The sequence below is a fragment of the Lactuca virosa genome, chromosome 8, assembly GCF_052849685.1.
Source record: "Lactuca virosa cultivar CGN04683 chromosome 8, Lactuca_virosa_CGN04683_v6, whole genome shotgun sequence".
NCBI lineage: Eukaryota > Viridiplantae > Streptophyta > Magnoliopsida > Asterales > Asteraceae > Lactuca > Lactuca virosa.
This window is the reverse complement of record NC_136433.1, coordinates 233,918,521-233,936,597: the sequence shown is the minus strand read 5'-3', so window position 1 is coordinate 233,936,597 and position 18,077 is coordinate 233,918,521. Positions and strand designations below refer to the sequence as shown.

Sequence of the window (18,077 nt, the reverse complement as noted above, 5' to 3'; positions counted from 1 at the left end):
AGCCACTGACCATATTTGTTCTAATCAAGATTACTTTGTTTCTCTCACAAAACTTATTCAGCCTCAATCTCTTGGGCTTCCTAATGGTCAGGGGACTTTTGTCAATTACATTGGTGATGTTGAAATTCATGATTCCATAACTCTTCATGGAGTTTTATATGTTCCTGACTTCAAGTATAATCTTGTTTCTATTCCTAAGCTCACTTCTCATCTTAAGACTTTTGCAATTTTCACTGATGAAAATTGTCTTCTGCAGGACCCTTGCTTGAAAAATAGTTTTGCTCTTGGCGTACTTGGCAAAAGAATCAATGATCTATATGTGTTTGAACATCATCAACTCAAGCAGTCTTTAGTTTACAATTTCTCTGTTTTTCCTTCTTCTTTGTCTTGTCAAACGTCTGTATTCACTCTTTCTTCTAATGTTCAAACAATGTTGTGGCATAACAGATTAGGCCATGTTCCTTTAGCCAAACTGAAAGAACTTTCTCTTGTTTCTTCAAAATGTAATGAAATGACTATTGATTCATGTCTTGTTTGTGCTAAAGCTAAACAACACAAATTACCATTTCCCATCAGTGATACTATATCCAAAAATCCTTTTGACTTGATCCATGTTGATGTTTGGGGACCTTATAAACATGCTACATATGATGGTTTTAAGTATTTTATCACCATTGTTGATGATCACAGTAGGCATACATGGGTACACTTGATGTCACATAAACATTATGCCTTGCATCTTATCAAATCTTTTGTAAAAATGGTCAAGACACAATTTCATACAATGGTCAAAGTTATCAGAACTGATAATGCTATGGAGTTGAGATCAAGTTCAGAAGGCATTTCATTTTTTCAAGATAACGGTATTTTACATCAAAAATCTGCTCCCTACAATCCTCAACAAAATGGAGTTGTTGAGAGAAAACATCAACATATTTTAGCCACTTCCAGGGCTCTTTATTTTCAGTCAGGAATTGGTATTGCTTACTGGGGTGATTGTGTCAAGACTGTAGTTCATTTAATCAATAAAATGCCTTCCAAAGTTCTAGATGGTCAAAGTCCTTTTCAAATTATGTATAAAGAACAACCTTCATTTGATCAACTAAGAAGTTTTTGTTGATTATGTTATGTTTCATCATTAACTCAAGGAAGAGATAAATTCATGCCACGTGTCAATCCATGCATTTTTATTGGTTACCCTCCTGGGCAAAAGGCATACAAAGTTTTAGATTTGGTAACCAAGTCTATTTCGATTTCCAGAGATGTCAAATTCTTTAAGAATAATTTCCCATTACACTCATCAGATCGTTCTTTATCTTTTCCTGACATAAATTCTTTCATTCCCATTCCTATTTCTGATCCTGATGTTCAAAATTCCGATTTTACCCCTGATCCCAATTTTGTCCCCAGTTCTGGTAATAATGTTTCTCCAGCTACTTCTTCCTCCCTTGATTCACCTATTCAAGAACCTTTATTAAGGAGAACAACCAGAATATCTCACCCACCTATTCATCTTCAAGATTATATTTGTAATTATGTTGTTACAGATGCATCTTCTTCTTGTTCTCACACTCTCACCAATTTATGTATTGGTCTTCCTTCCCAGATTCAAAGTGTTTCTTTAGCTGTTACCAAAAACTCATCTCATTTTCCACTCATGGAAATTGAACCTGCCTTTTATCATGAAGCTAAAGGTAAGCCTCAGTGGGAAGAAGCTATGAGAAAAGAGTTACTAGCTTTAGATGAAAATTACACCTGGGAAATTGTAAAATTGCCAAAAGGGAAGAAACCAATAGCTTGTAGATGGGTATTCAAAATCAAATACAAAGCAGATGGTACTGTAGAAAGACATAAAGCGAGGCTCGTAGCAAAGGGTTTTACTCAAAAACAGGGGATAGACTACAATGAAACTTTTTCACCAGTTGTAAAATTCACCACTGTTAGATGCATGGTTTCTATAGCCATGAAAAGGGGTTGGAATGTACATCAATTTGATGTAAATAATGCATTTCTGCATGGGGACCTTTATGAAGAAGTCTATATGAGGCCACCACCTGGTCTTTCTCTTTCCTCTTCTTCACTTGTTTGCAAACTTAAAAAATCATTGTATGGTTTAAAGCAAGCATCAAGACAGTGGTATGATAAGCTTTCTTCTGCTCTTGTTCTTAAAGGATATCACAGGTCATCAAATGGTTATTCACTTTTCATAAAGAAAAATTCTACCAACATAGTCATTGTTGACATATATGTTGATGATATATTGGTCACAGGAGATGATGACATAGAAATTCAATCTCTCAAGGATTCACTTCATAATCAATTTCAAATCAAGGATTTGGGACACATTCATTATTTTTTGGGCATAGAGTTTAATACAGTTGCAAACGGAATGGTGATTAATCAACAAAAGTATTCCAACGAAATTCTTTCTGCTTATTCAATGCAAGAACAATCTATCACTACCACTCCTTTACCACCGAAACTTCATTTATTGTCTTTAATGGAAGACCCTTTGCCAGATCCCACTATATACAGACAGCTCATTGGGAAATTGAATTTCCTTCTTCATACTCGACCAGATTTGGCATACTCAGTTCAATATTTGAGTCAATTTAGCCAAACTCCATGTCAAGCTCATTACAATGCTGCCATGCATGTATTAAGATATCTTAAAGGCACTAAAACACAAGGATTATTTTTCAATAAAAATCCTTCTTTTAACATTGAAGCTTTCTGTGATTCTGATTGGGCATCATGTCCAATCACAAGAAGAAGTGTTAGTGGTTTCTTTATTCTGTTTGGGGATACTCCTATTTCATGGAAGTCAAAGAAGCAAGTCACTGTTTCCTTATCATCTGCTGAAGCAGAATATCGGTCTATGAGACGTGTGTGTGCAGAATTAGCGTGGCTAAGCCGTCTTTTATCTGAATTACAAGTGGACAATATTACCCCTATTCCTCTCAAGTGTGATAATCAAGCTACTATTTACATTGCAGCTAATCCTGTATACCACGAAAGAACCAAACATATTGAACTCGATTGCCATTTTGTTCGAGAGAAGCTTCAAGCTGGTCTGATTTCTTTGTCTCATGTTTCTACTCAACAACAATTGGCTGATGTCTTTACCAAACCTCTCTATGGACCAGCACATCAAGATGCAACAAACAAACTTAGGTTACTTCCATACCCCCCAGTTTGAGGGGGGGGGGGGGGGGGTGTTAGCTTCTCTATTCAGTTATTGTTGTTAGGGGTATTATAGTAATTTAATTACTAATTAGTTAGCAGTCGTTATTTTGATAGAGTAGTCTGTATATATTGTTCTTGTTATCTTCTTTGTAATTAGTTAATCAATACAATGAAGATTGAAAATCATTTCTTCTCTCTCAAATTCTTGATTGTTTACAAGATACAGGAAAAATGACATAAATACCCTTATGTGACTTACACATGTGGGGTCCTAACGGCTTAAGGCAAAAGAGTGAAGAGTGAGGGTTGAACTGGTGATAATATAATTTGAATTAGGGACCATATTTGCAACAAAACAAAACATTTGGACTAAAGATATTATACTTAGTAAGCTTACGCCTTACAAAACCAAACATGTAATTTACTCATAATCTATTTGAGAGTCCAAATTCCAAGCACAGTATTGACATGGTGACTCAAGAACTATATACGAACTCCAATCACCGATACCTCTTCGAATTTTCTTCCAAAGCATATATTTGCATCAATCAGCAAACAACAAGATGAATCAGTCGGAAATATGTGAAGGAAATTACATTCCGATTTTGGGTTTGAAACGCAACTCAAGACATCACATCGTTAATCCTCATTCACACAATTTTTTGGTATGGCGACCAATATATACACCTATTCCTCACCACAATCACGTATTGAACTTGTTTGCAACAATGAAATTGCTGCAATTATACTTGTTTATAGCGATTCCATTAGCATCAGCAGCAACATCAACTCCAATTTACGCGAGGCTGGATGCAAAGACATGTGCGGGAACGTCCGGATTCCATACCCATTCGGAATCGGAACAGGGTGTTATATCAACAAATGGTATGCTGTTGATTGCAACTCATCGACACCATACCTTTCTGCGATAAACAACCTGGAATTGTTGTCTGTGAATTTTGAGAATCAAATAGCGACAGTTAATATCTCAGTGATTTCTGAGTGTGGAGACCCAATTCGGAATAGTAGCGTCGAATTGGGTGAGAGTCCCTTTCTGTTTTCTCGAGATGATAACAAATTCACTGTTGAAGGGTGTGGAAATGCAGTTATCTTGGATCAAGGAGAGAACTTGGTCACAAGGTGTTCGACGATATGCCAAAACCAAACCACCAACCAAAGAGACGATTGTTATGGGGTCAACTGCTGCCAAACCACGATTCCGTACTATCTTAAAACATACACCATCGATACTACAAGCTTGAAAAGACAGGATTCTGGTGGAACTGGAGTTTGTGGATCTGCCTTCCTGGTGGATAGATTTTCATACCCTGCTGGCAGGTTTTCTGGGCAATCTGCCATTGTTGACAACTTGTTTGTTCCAGTTTCACTTCGGTGGACCCTAAGACGGGTGGATATTGATCAAAGAGCTTATGCTTCTATGGTAAGAGAGTTTCTTTATATGGGTAATGCTACTGCTTCCATTACATCTTACAAATGTATTTGTAATCCATCTGAAGACGGAAGCCCATATCTACTTGATGGATGCCAACGTATGTAATCTATGTATCTTTTCTTTCTTAAGGTACTTATGGTTAGTGTTTTTGTGATTTATAAACGGTGTTTTGTGTTTTTTATGTGTTTTAGTTGACTCAGCATGCGCTTCTTGTGATGGTGAATGTTTTATCAATGAAATGGGGGGCGTCACATGTGATCCTAATCCACCTAGAGGAAAATCATCAACAATTGGAGTTATTCTAGGCATTTGCATAAGCATCGGGGTACGACTTTGGTCAAGGGCATTTTTGGGTATTTTCAATCGAGCCAGTTTACTGAAAAACTTTCATTTCAAATATTTTTATGACTTTGTTATAAATAGTTATTCTAGCCTCAGTTTCATTTCAAACCACATCAACCGTAATTTCCCCTTAAAAAAACTTTTGACAGATAAAGATTACATAAATTTCCCTTTGCTTATTTGATCTCTTTTGCTTCTTTGGGAGAACATAAAGATAAAATATAATATGAATGGTCTCCAAAAGTTAGAATTACACACATAATTCGTAGAAGAAGCAGATAAAGTTTTAGGAAATGAGGTCGAAAGATGATATTCATGTTTACTTGGATTGTTTAATTTCTTCCATCTTCTTCTTCATCTTGAATTGCAATGTTACAGGAGCACAATCAAGTGGAGTTTCCCCTGAAAATGAAAATCAGTTGGATAGCTACATTTTTAATTTCTATTATAGCATTGTACTTATAAAGTTGTAATTTTTTTCTCTTTCTTATTTATCGCTTGATTAGAAGTAAAAGAAGTAAACCAAAACTTATTAGATTTCTTTGACATTCTAAAATTAATTTAAAAGTGAATGGAATATAGTCATATACCCTGCAAGTTCTTGTAGTCCAGACTTGCTCCATTTTCCATGAGTGTGAAAGCTATCTCAGTTTGGTTGAAAACCGCAGCCTAAAATCAACAAATACTGTTAAAATTGAGAAAACAGAAAAACACACACAGACACATTATTTTCTTATTAAGGCATTGTACTTTGAAAAATCAACTCAACAATAGCATTGAACTTTCAACTTTGTTCTTATTAGGACATTTTTCTTTAAAAATGCGACCCAATTATAGAGTTTTTAAAAATGCAACCTACAGTTATAGATACTGTGTGTGTGTGTGTGAGAGAGAGAGAGAGAGAGAGAGAACCAGATGCAAGAGAGATAATCCTTGTTTGTCACAGTAATTTGCATCCACTCCCTACAACAGACAGCACACTCAGTATATTTTACAAAGCGTCCTTCATTTATTTATTTGTTTCTTCAATTTCCCCAAATATGCCATCATTTTCTAAAATATTTTGTAAAAAAATAATTTGGTACTAAGTATTAAATGATATCTTCCTTAATCCTTACCTCACCAAGAAGCTTTCTGACAGAAAATAAGTCGCCATTCTTTATAGCTTCCCGTAACCCCTACCCAAAAAGAATATAAAATGCTAAATTATTGAGTTTTTAAAATGTTATTGTTACCACAGATCATAATTTAAGAAACTATATGTTCATGGGACTAAATTCAACATGCTAGGTAAAGTAACATATAGAATGTGAAGCCCAATTACAAATTGAACATTATAAAACCTAGAAAAAACCCAATTAAGTTTTTGATAAAAAGAAAATAACTGACTAACTCTACATTTTCTAGTTAATTTTTGGAAAATAAATGTTGATTTAATTAAAATCATGGACTTCAGAGAAAAATTATGCATCAATAAATTTACATAAACATTAAACAAAAATGGGTTATATTAAAAGCATATGCAAAACAAGAAGAGAACAAAAAAAAACAAGAGAAAAAAGAGAAAAAAGAGAAATAAATGACAGCTATCTATTTTGCACAATATTCTACCATGTCTTGCTATATATGTACTTCAAGATTCCATACCTCTCCATTAACTTCATAGTTTCCCAGTGGTTTTTCTGAGTCAGTGTTGGATGATTGTCCACTACTGCAAATTATTGTATGTTAAATTTGAACAAAATTGAACTAAAATGTGCCATTTATTCCACTTTAGGTGTTACCTTTTGATTTTTGGATGTAAAACAAATTACTTTTTGACTTAAAATGGAAGAAAAAAAACAAGACAAAAGAATTGTATGACAAAAATTTAAAAGATGTTTTGGACTTTGAGTAAACATGAATGAATGGTAATGTGGTCTTAGAGAAACCAATATGTAACATCCTCAATTTCAAATTTTTATGTAATATATATTATTTTGGGAAGTAAAACGAATATGGAGACATATTAGTATAATTTATATAATGGGTTGATGGAATGAAATAGAAATAAGATATAATGTATGAGAATGTTTTGTGGCATGTGGTTAATGTGAGAAAAGGGAAAAGGAGTGAAATCTAAAATTAGGTAGAGAAAATTAGATTTCTATCAGATTCTAGAAGAAATTGCAGCAAACAGAAGAAACTGTGTTTGTGCAAACAATTACAAAAAAAAATAATAAAAAATAAAATATATACCTGTACTTGCTAGATGAAGAAGCTCTACTCCTTGGTGCTGTGTCTGTTTTCTTTGTTTTTGAAATACTGGGAATGGTGGAAGTGGGGAAGGGTTTAGGCTGCAAGCAAAGCACAAGTCCATACAATAAAAAATTAAAAATCATGTAGTTTTTGAATTTTATGTATATTTATATATTGTTTGCTTATTCTAAATATGTATATTAAACTATTGTTTTTTTCAATTCCAATGAGGGTTTTCTGTTTTCTTGAATCTTGATAGAAAAAGAAGAATGGAATTGGGATCCTTCCACCCTCCCCGAGAAACTGTGAAATCCATCAAACATGGAATGGAATCTCGAATTCCAATTCCATCAGAATTGGCAAAGCAAACACGCATAAAGGTTCTTAGTATGATGCAATTGAATGTGATTAAAATGAGTATGACTTGCCTGCACAGGAGCCACATCATCATTTGAAGGCACCTCACAAATACATAAAGGCATTCCACACTTGCAATCTACAGCAGCACTTTGATTTGTATTGGAATTTGAAGGTGTACTAATATCTAGCCTTGAAACCGAATCTGTCACAGAATTTACTCCATTCACAGAAGCAGCTCCACCAGAATTTCCAGTCCTATAGAATGAAAATGTCTAATTAACAAATAAATGAATAATGAGGTAGATACACCTACAACAAAGTCAGTATAATCAAAATGGTGTCTCAATCTTTAATACTTACCGAGATGCATCATTATAACAATTTGAGCAAACTCTAACAGGTGAGTGGAGACCAAATTGTGGTAAAGCCTGAAAAGAGTCCACAATATCAACTGTTTCAACAATCTTTTAGGACTTATTGATAACAGTAGCTCAAAGAAGTTTTGAGTCTGCATAACATACCATTTGATCTGATGAATGTTCAGCACACAAGGTTCGACCACAACATCGACAATGATGCTACATATGAGAAGTATGGTAGGGAAACATAAAGATATGTAAGCATTAATATTAACAAATCTTTTCAAGAAAAAACTGTAGAGATTTTTATCTTTCACTAAGCATAGAGTAATTAACTACTGATTATAACTTGGAGATAGATAATAGTTCTTGAACTTATAAAGAAACTTTGTATACAGTAATCACTAGGAACAATTTATGTTTATTAAATCTGGAGCAAGCACCATATCAACTTTGCTTCTCGGAATGCATCCTTTTCCGAGTAGGATCCAAGGTTCATAGTTCATCACTTGTAAAGTAATTCCATATGATAATAACAAAGATCCAACACTAAAAGGTACAAGGACACCAAAAACAAATTTCAATAAACAATAAAATTTGAAGCAATATATGAATTATCAGCTAATTTCAATCGAATTATGGAAGATTCAAACGAATACCCGTCGTCTGAAGGTGTTGAAACTGCATTTACAAACGTCGCAGCGTGCAGATTCTTGAAACGGCGGAGGCTCCAATGACATTGTTGACCTAAACTTTCTGATTCTTGAATTTAGGAAGCTTTCCGATCAGCAGGTCGAGAATTATTGTTTGAAATGAGTGTGGATTTATGGTTGAAGAACCGATTTTTAAGTTCAAGAGTGAAATGATCGGAGATATATGATATCGAGGATGAAAATGGATGAGATGATCGGGTCGCATCCCAATCGACCCGTTCTGCTTTGGTCCACTATCTATCATTCTTTTTCTACTTTGGTCCTCGAACTATAAGAGATCTTTAATATAGTACCTCAACTTTTCTAATATGTTATGCGACTTTTTCTTTTATTCCGCAAGCAACACTGCAACAGAGTAATTATTATTATATATATATTAAAGTTGTGAAGAAAAGTAACAGTAAACTTGCCCATTTTTTGTCAATTTTCGTCCCCATACTTATGTTGGTTATTTTAGTTAGTATATTGGGTTACTTTAATCCCACATTCCCACCGATCCACATTCCACCGCCTCTTTCTACCTTCCAGGACCTTCTACATCCAGTTCCTTCTACATCCAGTATCGGCTCTCTCTCTCTCTCTCTGTCTTTCCTTCTCCCACCGTCATCATCTCGGCTTCTCCATGGATGCCCTGCGTTTTGTACGTCGTCTTTCGGCGCATTGGAGCCGGACGCGGTTCAGTCTCTGCTCCAAATCATACACTTCTCTTTCTTCATCGTCTCCCCTGGTTCTCCATCGTTACTATTTCGCGTTTGCTTCTTCCAGAAAAGCACCACCGGCCTGCCTCCGCCTCAACTGTGATGGATGAAAGGGGCTGCTCCGGTAGCGGATCGCGAAGGGGAGGAGGGAAAAATTGGTGGTCCCGTGGTGGTTTTGTGATGTTCAATCGAAGAAAAAGAAAACAAAATCAGCAACAGTAAGGGTCGGATGGAGGCTCACCACAATCAGTTAGGTCGTCGGTCCTTCTTCTTCTCTACTTCGTTGGTTCCAAACAAAAACGAGAGAGTGAGATCAGTACAGTAGCCGTAAGGGGGGAGGGGGTGGTTGGGTGGTTTCTTTGAGTTCACAGAGGTGTTTCGATTGTTGTTCAAATCGACAGGCACGATGGAGGAAAAAGAGATAGGTTGGGCAGGTGCGTCAATGGGGTCTGCTCCGGCAGCTCCCCTGATCCTCTTCTTCTTTTTCTTTTTGTTGTTTTTTTTTATTTCAACAGAAATGGAACAAAATGGATTGTTTGGATTTGTTTGTGACAGGATTTGATAGGGTTGTTGTTTGACTAGGAAAAGCAGGAAACAGATGAGGAAATGTTTGGGATTGTGCTTGTTCAACGATTCATAGGGGTGTTTGTGTCGTTTGTTTGATACGTTAAATTTTTTATTTAAAGCTTATCCGATTTCATAGAAATTACTTTTTTTTTTGATATTTTTTCTGCAGGTATATATTTTTCTACCTTTGTTGTAGATGTTGCCCCATCAAATCATCAAAATTGGAATTGTACGGTATGTAAGTTTCCTCATGAACAAAAAAAATCTCTCTTTTTTTTGCTTTTTTTTTTACTAATGATGAACACAGCACATATTGCTTCCTTCTTGAACAGATGATCATAAAAGCTTTTACAGATGTTCTAGCTGTGATTCTTCAAGCCTTTGATGTATATTGTGAAGGTGAATTCAAATTGGGTTGTGTTAAACTTATTTTAATTTATTGACAGGTTTTACAGGTATGAGGTCCATAAAATGGCAGGCATGACCTCACATCGAACTATTCTTATACCGGTTAACTGAATGCAACTTCAGACCTATGTGTGATGTTTAGGTGTTTTAATGTGAGAGCATATTTTTGACCTATTAAGGTTATTAGCTAATTTCTTATATCTAATTCGCTGTTCTACAAAAACGTTTCAAATTTTGAATGAACCGGGAATTAAGGGAAAGACGCTTCTTCTCTGGCGACAAAGGTTCCGGTTCACGCCTTCTACATTTGTCGTTGTTCCTTTTTAAAGAAACAGACGACGCTTTCTCGACTGGCTCTCTTCTTCTTCTGAGATTTGTCGACCTCCACCAGCTCCTACCCTCGAAAGTGAGTTTCAAAATCGTCGGCGCCCACAAGCCCTAAAAGCGCCCCACCGATCAAATCCGTTTTCATTGTTGTTCTTCTCCATGGAAGCGCTACACCCAAACAAACCCAATTCCTTGATTAACAGTGCTTCACATTGAAGACACCATCATCTGCTTTGGTTGTTTCCGTTTGGGTAAGATTTCACTAAGCTCTTAGATCATCTTCTTTCTCTATCTTATCTTCTTTTGTCTGCAATTTTTTCGTATTTTGGGAAATTTCGGTTAACAATGTCTTGGTAATTTCCGATTTTTTTATATGTTTTTTTTGTTTTCGATGTTCTTGCTGTGAAGACATAGGGGATTGGAGTTTCGGGAGAAGGAACCAAGGCTCGAGGATATTCAACTTTCAGGTTCACAGTATGTCATAGATGGAGTATTCCAGTATTAGATCGACGATTTCACCCATATTATGTCAAAAAGCTTAAAGCTTAAGGTTTTCGAGGCTACAAAGAATGGATGGTATGCTTAATTTTCCAATTATACCCTTTTGATTTCTCTCCCTGTTCACCTTCTTTGCTAATTCTTTGTTATTTCCATACAAAAGTAAGTGAGGTCAAATAGCCTTATGTTTAAACAACATATATGTTCTTTTACTTCCAAATTTTTACTTGACATTTGGTATGATTAGTACTCCTGGTTATATTCCAACTAGAATTGAAAAACTTTGGAAGTAAAGTGAAAATGAGAATATGTTGTATTGTTTGGTATGATGGAATCGTAAAAGGAATGAAATGGTTCATCCCATTCTGAGAGTTGGAGTTAAAAAAGTTGTTTATTTTGTCTGATTAAACGGAATTGGATTATTCTTGAAGTAATAAAACTATTTTTATTCCATCATGAAGTGGAATGGGAATCTGCAGTATAAACTCTTTTTAACTACAAATTCATTTATTTTTTATACATATTATGTTTACATTTAAAATTTATTTGGAATAGTGAAATTATATAATGATTAATCAGGCAGTAACATTATTCAGTTGTGTTATTAGCAACGTTTGTTTTTAATATTTTATATTTTATGGAATGTTTGGGTTATGTTAATTATTCTTTCTATTTATTTTAAAAAAATGTATTGTAAAATTGTTTTTTGTAATGTACGCATCTGCTACAGGTGAATCTTTACTAGAAAATTGCATCATATCAATGCTCACTCCTTCAGGTTCTTTCCATTCTACTATAATTTACTTATTTACGATATCTATTTAGCTTTTACTATATAAATCTCATTGGTTTTGAATGATTAATAATATAGTAAGAGGTTTTTTTTAAATATATTAACTAAGATTAATTTTTTTCACAGGAGAATCATGGTAGAGCCTGTGTGGATTATGTCGTATTTTGACGAATTGGAATTAAAGATTCCATTCAATAGTGGAACTAGAATTGGAATTCAAGATTCCAAATGTCGTGAAGGAAGGAAAATAGAAAGCCACACTTAGGTTCTACAAACCCGTCCTCAGAGGTAAATTGTGAGGTTATTGATTTATAGGGTCTGTAATTACAAATTAACTAATTTTCCCTTATACATGTTATATTAGATTATCTTTTTAATATTCTGATTTGTTAAATATGCATAGAAAAGATTTGGTTTTCAGCTACTTGCTGAGAAATGTGTAGAAGATGAAAAAGCATTTTTTTTACTATGCTTAACCACATGCTAAACTCAGCGGCTTGGAAGTACGTTTACTCTTACGAAGGTTTGTACAATTTGTTATATTTTTGTTCTAAAACAGTAACCTACTTATAAAGTTTCGTTATTTATAACAACCTACTTTTTGTTAAACTATCAATTTGTCAGGGATTTTCAATCATGATGATATGTTCAGCTTGCTGGAGTTGCTGCAGTTGAGGTGACAAGAGGCCTCACTATTGACTTCACACAGGCAAGGTATAATAAATTATCATTTTAGTAAGCAATTTCTTATTTAATTTTTCTCAAATAGGACTCAAATGACTCGCCTAATGAAGGACATCTTCATGATGTCATGCACAACCTTCTGGTATGTATGTAAACCTTATCTGTTAATCCTGTATTTTTTTTTTACTTTATTTATTGAGATATTTGGTGTTAAACTGTAGACAATCTAATATGTAGCTGAATCTTCATTCTCACCGGCACATGCTTCGGAAGCGCAAAAGTTCTGGTAAATAGCGTCATACTTTGTACTTTTATTTTTATTCTTATTAAGACATTAATCCATTTATTGTACCTTGATTTTTATGACAAATATAGCATGGTATTTTCATTTATTCTACAAAAATAACTCATACGCAAATAGATGAAAATACTTTGTTGTCTAGGATCATATGATGGTTCACATTCTTTCACTCATTTGGGTCATCTTTACCAAAAGTCCTCAGACTTTGTATTAGAGTTCATTACTTAGATGAAATGGCTTATCAATTCGTATTTGTATTTTCTTTTAAATGTTATCTACCTTCTTAAACTTTTTTAATTTGTTCAATTCTGCAGGTTAAGATGATGAATAATGGATAGGGAGAAACAAGGTAATAAAGAGTTTCTCCATAGGTTGTAGATGTTTTATGGTTAGCAGTTGTTGTATCTAAATTATGGCTATTATCCGTTTGTAAATACGTGAAATGTAGGGAGAATAGAAACATACTTTACCGCAGCTACCAATTGAAGCAATGTACAATACTTTCACACAAAAACGACACATTCCAACCCCCGCAACGCGGGGGACACTCATCTAGTTAATTTAATTAAAGACATATGTAGAAAATTTTAAAAAAGCTAGTGTATATAGCTTTTTAGCAATTTAGCATATAACCTAGTTTATCGGCTTCTTTTTTATTTGTCAAACATTACAATCTAAAAACTCGGAAAATAAATTAATTTATTTAGTGTGTGAAACATAGCTTTAATTAATCATTTATTTACGTATGTTATATTGTCAACCATAGTGATAAGTACATCAGAGTACATCTCAAGGTAAATTGACCATTAAAAATCCCAAAATAAGTGACTATCAAGATATTTTATACATACAAAAATAAAAGCTAATATGGCATTGATTCAAAAAAAAAAATTCAAAAAAATCAGAAATAATTAAAATTTACGTTTTGGTAAGTAGAAAATAGATTAAATTAAATGATTTTTAATATACATGTAAATATATAAAATATATTTTTTGGTCATATTTATTTCCATATAATATAAAAAAGTGTATAGCTCTTTTGATAAAATAATAATAATAATAATAATCGAATTGAATTCCTTTCATCATCCCCTCTCAGTTAAATTCATGAAACATGGAATGTGGGCGACTACCACAAAAGTTGAATTCCATATATTTGACAACCAAATCCGCTAAAGAAAGGAATCTTGAATTTGCAAATGTGACTCCCCCTTATAAATACTATAGAATGAAGAGGATGTGTTATTTTGGTCCAATTTTTTAGAACACCTTATAAACACACACACTACACTACTATCAAATCTACACCTTTCGTCCACATGAGGACTTGAACCCCTCAACCTTTGGTTGAGGGACTTCTATCTGTCAACTCCTGATACCGCTAGATCAGTCCAATTTTAGTTGCGTGTTTTGACATACTATAACAGTATAACTACATAATAAATCTTGATTTCTTACTTTAGCACTAAAAAAATTCTTATTAATCGCAAAAGGACTAACCTATTATATCCTAAAAACTGAATGAATAAATAGAAATTAAGAAGCAGCATCATGAAAGGATTCATGGATCACTGTTTGGTTAGTGCAAAGGCAAGAACAATCTGGCTCAGAGAGTTCTCTTTTGACTAGTCTTTTGTCACGGTTTATCATAAGTTTTATAAGCGGAACTTTTAATGAAACTTGTCGCCATATCTCATTCACACTCCCCTTCGGATCATCATACTCAAAATAGTGCTTTACCTAATCACATTAGTAACATAATATAGATCATTACAACAATATAACAAAGGCTAAATTCAAGAAATAGCATCATACATTTACATTTACATACCTTGGTCAACTCTTGTTGAAATTCCAATATTGTCCCTGTCTTCACCCCTCTAAGCAATTTAACCAGGTATCCTGGTGTAACAGCTGAATCCGTGTCCACAAAAACAGCAATTTTCCTGTAGTCTATGACATCTTCAAAGGGTAATTCAATATAATCACTGATGATGACTGGAATACATAAGCTCACAATAGCATCAAACAATCTACATGCAGATGGTGTGTCGCCAGCTGGATGTAAACAGAACTTTGAACTATGCATTCCTTGTGTAGCCATTCGCCTACTTTCCCTTGATTGAGTGCCATGTTTTATCACAACATCTTCTTCATTTTCTAGTATTTTAAACAGGGAGTCACGAATTTTTCCTCCCTGCAATACAATAGTTATGAACATAAGAACCAAGAGAGAGAACTGGAATTCAAGATTCCATAGTTGATGGATTTCACTTCCATTCTTCTTTATTTATATGAAAAATCCAGAATTTATAATGAATTCTAGAACAAGACTTTGGAATTAACAAACTAGTTTAGGGGATGGTGATTTTAGAAAAGTAAAGATCTAGAAATCTCAAGATTATATAACTATGAACACGTGATGATTTCAGAAACAGAGTACACAAAGCAATGTATAAAAGAGACAATGATACATACCTCCTTTCGGTATCGATTTCCCATGAAGAACATCAAATATTTCCGATTTTCCACTCCAATATCTCCTTTATAGGTAGTAATCCGATGTGAATAAGGCAAGATCACATCCTTTACAAATGACGCCTGATTATGACCCAATCTCCCAAAATCAGAAACAAGCAACATCGCATCCTTCACACGATTAACAATATTGTGTAAAGCATTCGGATCCTGGCATATGAAGACATGATCCCTCCCATGGTTCCTCTTCCAATACGGTTGCTTCCCCAACCACTCCATCAAATCCTCTTGCATTTCAACATCATTATAATGCTCAACTACTACAGGCCCATCACGAACAGGATTTGCGACTAAGCTTAATGAAGAAAAAAACGGCACATAGAACAAGTCGGCTGAATCTGGATCTAAAACCCTAGTAACATACGCACCAGATCGTTTCGGATTATTCAAATCCGAAAACAGATACCATTCAGCCGCGTGCTGATTTCCAGGGTACTTGAGGCTAGCCTCGTCTTCGTTTTCCGATTGGCCTCGTACGATTAAGTAGTTTTTTATCACACCATAGGTGAACTTTCGGGGCAGATCGTACATGTAAACTTTCACTGATTTTTGGGGGATTTTACCGATACTATTTTCATGTGTGTGGAAATGTACATTGTTGTATGTATAAGGATAGATAGATGTGTTGAAGAAGGCGTAAAAGACTATGATTAAAAGGACCGTAGCGACGGTTTGTTTAATGATAGATTTTCGACCCATTTTAGTTTATGTAATTGGAATTTGATGTCATTTGAAGATATTGGATATTGAGATGATTGTGTGATAATGACGACGGCAGTTGCGGTCGCGATGATAGCGATAGCGGTGATCGGCGGCGGTGGTTGTGGCGGAGAAAGGAGAATTGAGTTGTCAGTTTTGGTGGAAGATTCAAGAGTCAAGACTGTGACAATACACTTTGATTTCGGTTAAGGGCTTACCAAGATTTATAGTTTCCGCTCAAGGTACTTTATGATTATAGAAAATCAAATATGAATTTCTAGAAGGATTATACTTTTTAGTTTTTACACCTCCAAAATCCAGGTTTATGTTGATTCTCATCAAAAGTCATATTTTAATTGTCTATATCTAAGTTTTTTTTTGGAAATGGAACTTTCCTAACGAGGGTTTCCGGGACAGCTTTCGCGCACTGACTAATCTCCGCTGCAAACATGAGGTTTTGCCTCATGCGTTGAAGTCACTGCAGGCGAACCTTCATGACCACAAGGGCTGAGTAGTGCCATGATTTGAACATGAGTCAACAGGTTATCCATCATATCTTCCACATGCCTTACCAAGTCACCACAACCCAAGTGATTTGTCTATATCTAAGTTGAGCATGGGCCAAATTGAAACTAATAATTTCGGTTTTGGTTTTTCAAACCTATTAGGTTTGGTTTATGGTTTTTGGCTTTTGGTTTTTGGTGTCGGTTTTTCGATTTCAACCTATCGATATATTTCCAAAAATATTTGAACATTTTTTTAAACCAGAAGCTTGATCTTTGACTCGGTGTGTTCCTTGGTGTACCCATTTTCATATTTTCATAACTCTTATTAAATTATATATATGGTATTAAACAATACAAATCAACTAAATATATTTTAATAAAGATGACAATTCGTTTATGAATTACCAACTCATGGGAGGCGAATAGTTCTATAAAATAGGTTTATGGTTTAAACTCGGAGATACCTAAAATATTGCTAGTGGAACTCGTTAATTATTAAATTTCATAAGACTCTCTGAATGAGGGGTCACCATCCAAACAAAGAGTAAACAGAGGTTAGGCGAAGGAAAAATGGCAACAGAGCACCGAAGAACATCAAACTCACTAATTTCTAAAGTTTTGAAAACAAGAGTACAAAACAAAATAACCAAAATAACTCTTTGATTAATCGGAAACTAACTCAAAACCGATGTTTTACAATCTGTTCTCATAATCATAAACTCGATTATGAACATGTATATATAGCCTAACAAACCAACTTGTATTAGACTAAGAAACTTATGACCAACTTGTCATAAACTAAACTTTCCATAAATTAGATTGCTTGGTCTCTAAGTCCTCATCGACTTAGGATTCCAACAATCACCCCCGAATCTCTAAGTCCTTCTAGAAAAATTCTTCAACCCCGATCAACATCCTATTATCTCTTTTCACCACCCCGACCTCTTTAATCAAGCTTGTTCCGAGAGCACTTTTCCACCGAACAACAAGACAAGGTCATGACCACCTTACCATCTTTCGTCACCCGCAAAATGAACTGAATCAAAGCTACCCGCTTTATGTCTTCCCGTTCGTTTATTATGTGCCTCCGGTTAGTCTCTCTCTACCGTAGAACAAGTCCGATCAAGAGAAATTGGGGATGTTATTGAGATGCTTCAACTCGCGCTCAAAAACAATCCACACCCCCTTAAACCGAACCCGGTTCCCGCTGCGTCTGCCCCACAACGAAAGGCTACAGTTTTCTTGAAACCGACTCTCAAACGGGCACCGTCTTAACCTCGCTCTGATATCAATTAAAGTTTTGAAAACAAGAATACAAAAAAAAATAACCAAAATAACTCTTTGATTAATCGGAAACTAACTCAAAACCGATGTTTTACAATTTGTTCTCATAATCATAAACTCGAT

At 34.7% G+C, this 18,077-nt stretch overlaps 3 protein-coding genes across 4 annotated transcripts; 1 reads left to right on the top strand and 2 right to left on the bottom strand.

Annotated features, from left to right (window-relative positions):
• The first annotated feature begins 3,634 nt into the window (after window positions 1–3,634).
• Window positions 3,635–5,521, top strand: LOC145132554 (wall-associated receptor kinase-like 8). Its single transcript, XM_079067387.1, has 2 exons — window positions 3,635–4,736; window positions 4,831–5,521. Exons 1-2 carry the CDS (start codon window positions 3,854–3,856, stop codon window positions 5,163–5,165), a joined length of 1,218 nt encoding a protein of 405 aa, XP_078923513.1. The 5' UTR covers window positions 3,635–3,853; the 3' UTR covers window positions 5,166–5,521.
• LOC145132555 (Ankyrin repeat family protein) lies at window positions 5,078–8,848 on the bottom strand. Of its 2 annotated transcripts, none has more exons than XM_079067389.1 (10): window positions 8,598–8,848; window positions 8,101–8,157; window positions 7,940–8,007; window positions 7,648–7,834; window positions 7,220–7,317; window positions 6,629–6,689; window positions 6,100–6,159; window positions 5,894–5,944; window positions 5,572–5,650; window positions 5,078–5,383 (listed from the first exon to the last, which is right to left on the bottom strand). In XM_079067389.1, the coding sequence occupies exons 1-10, from the start codon at window positions 8,676–8,678 to the stop codon at window positions 5,301–5,303; spliced, it is 825 nt and encodes a 274-aa protein (XP_078923515.1). In that variant the 5' UTR covers window positions 8,679–8,848; the 3' UTR covers window positions 5,078–5,300. The 2 variants fall into 2 exon arrangements, with proteins under 2 accessions (XP_078923515.1, XP_078923514.1); XM_079067388.1 differs by having other exon boundaries at window positions 6,629–6,692; window positions 8,598–8,845.
• A 5,502-nt stretch (window positions 8,849–14,350) lies between these two features.
• LOC145129057 (putative arabinosyltransferase ARAD1) lies at window positions 14,351–16,344 on the bottom strand. Its single transcript, XM_079063815.1, has 3 exons — window positions 15,406–16,344; window positions 14,759–15,124; window positions 14,351–14,667 (listed from the first exon to the last, which is right to left on the bottom strand). The coding sequence occupies exons 1-3, from the start codon at window positions 16,162–16,164 to the stop codon at window positions 14,464–14,466; spliced, it is 1,329 nt and encodes a 442-aa protein (XP_078919941.1). The 5' UTR covers window positions 16,165–16,344; the 3' UTR covers window positions 14,351–14,463.
• Between the last annotated feature and the right edge of the window lie 1,733 nt (window positions 16,345–18,077).

What these genes read in the sequence shown, in the direction of transcription:
- LOC145132554 (XM_079067387.1), top strand. Translation starts at nt 3,854, where the DNA reads ATGGCGACCAATATATACACCTATTCCTCACCACAATCACGTATTGAA. An exon ending in TCTACTTGATGGATGCCAAC is followed by an intron (nt 4,737 to 4,830) that starts GTATGTAATCTA and finishes TATGTGTTTTAG; the next exon opens with TTGACTCAGCATGCGCTTCT.
- LOC145132555 (XM_079067388.1), bottom strand. Translation starts at nt 8,678, where the DNA reads ATGTCATTGGAGCCTCCGCCGTTTCAAGAATCTGCACGCTGCGACGTT. An exon ending in TCAACACCTTCAGACGACGG is followed by an intron (nt 8,158 to 8,597) that starts GTATTCGTTTGA and finishes TCTCATATGTAG; the next exon opens with CATCATTGTCGATGTTGTGG. An exon ending in GGACTACAAGAACTTGCAGG is followed by an intron (nt 5,384 to 5,571) that starts GTATATGACTAT and finishes TTTCATTTTCAG; the next exon opens with GGGAAACTCCACTTGATTGT.
- LOC145129057 (XM_079063815.1), bottom strand. Translation starts at nt 16,164, where the DNA reads ATGGGTCGAAAATCTATCATTAAACAAACCGTCGCTACGGTCCTTTTA. An exon ending in GAAATCGATACCGAAAGGAG is followed by an intron (nt 15,125 to 15,405) that starts GTATGTATCATT and finishes ATTGTATTGCAG; the next exon opens with GGAGGAAAAATTCGTGACTC. An exon ending in TTCAACAAGAGTTGACCAAG is followed by an intron (nt 14,668 to 14,758) that starts GTATGTAAATGT and finishes TAATGTGATTAG; the next exon opens with GTAAAGCACTATTTTGAGTA.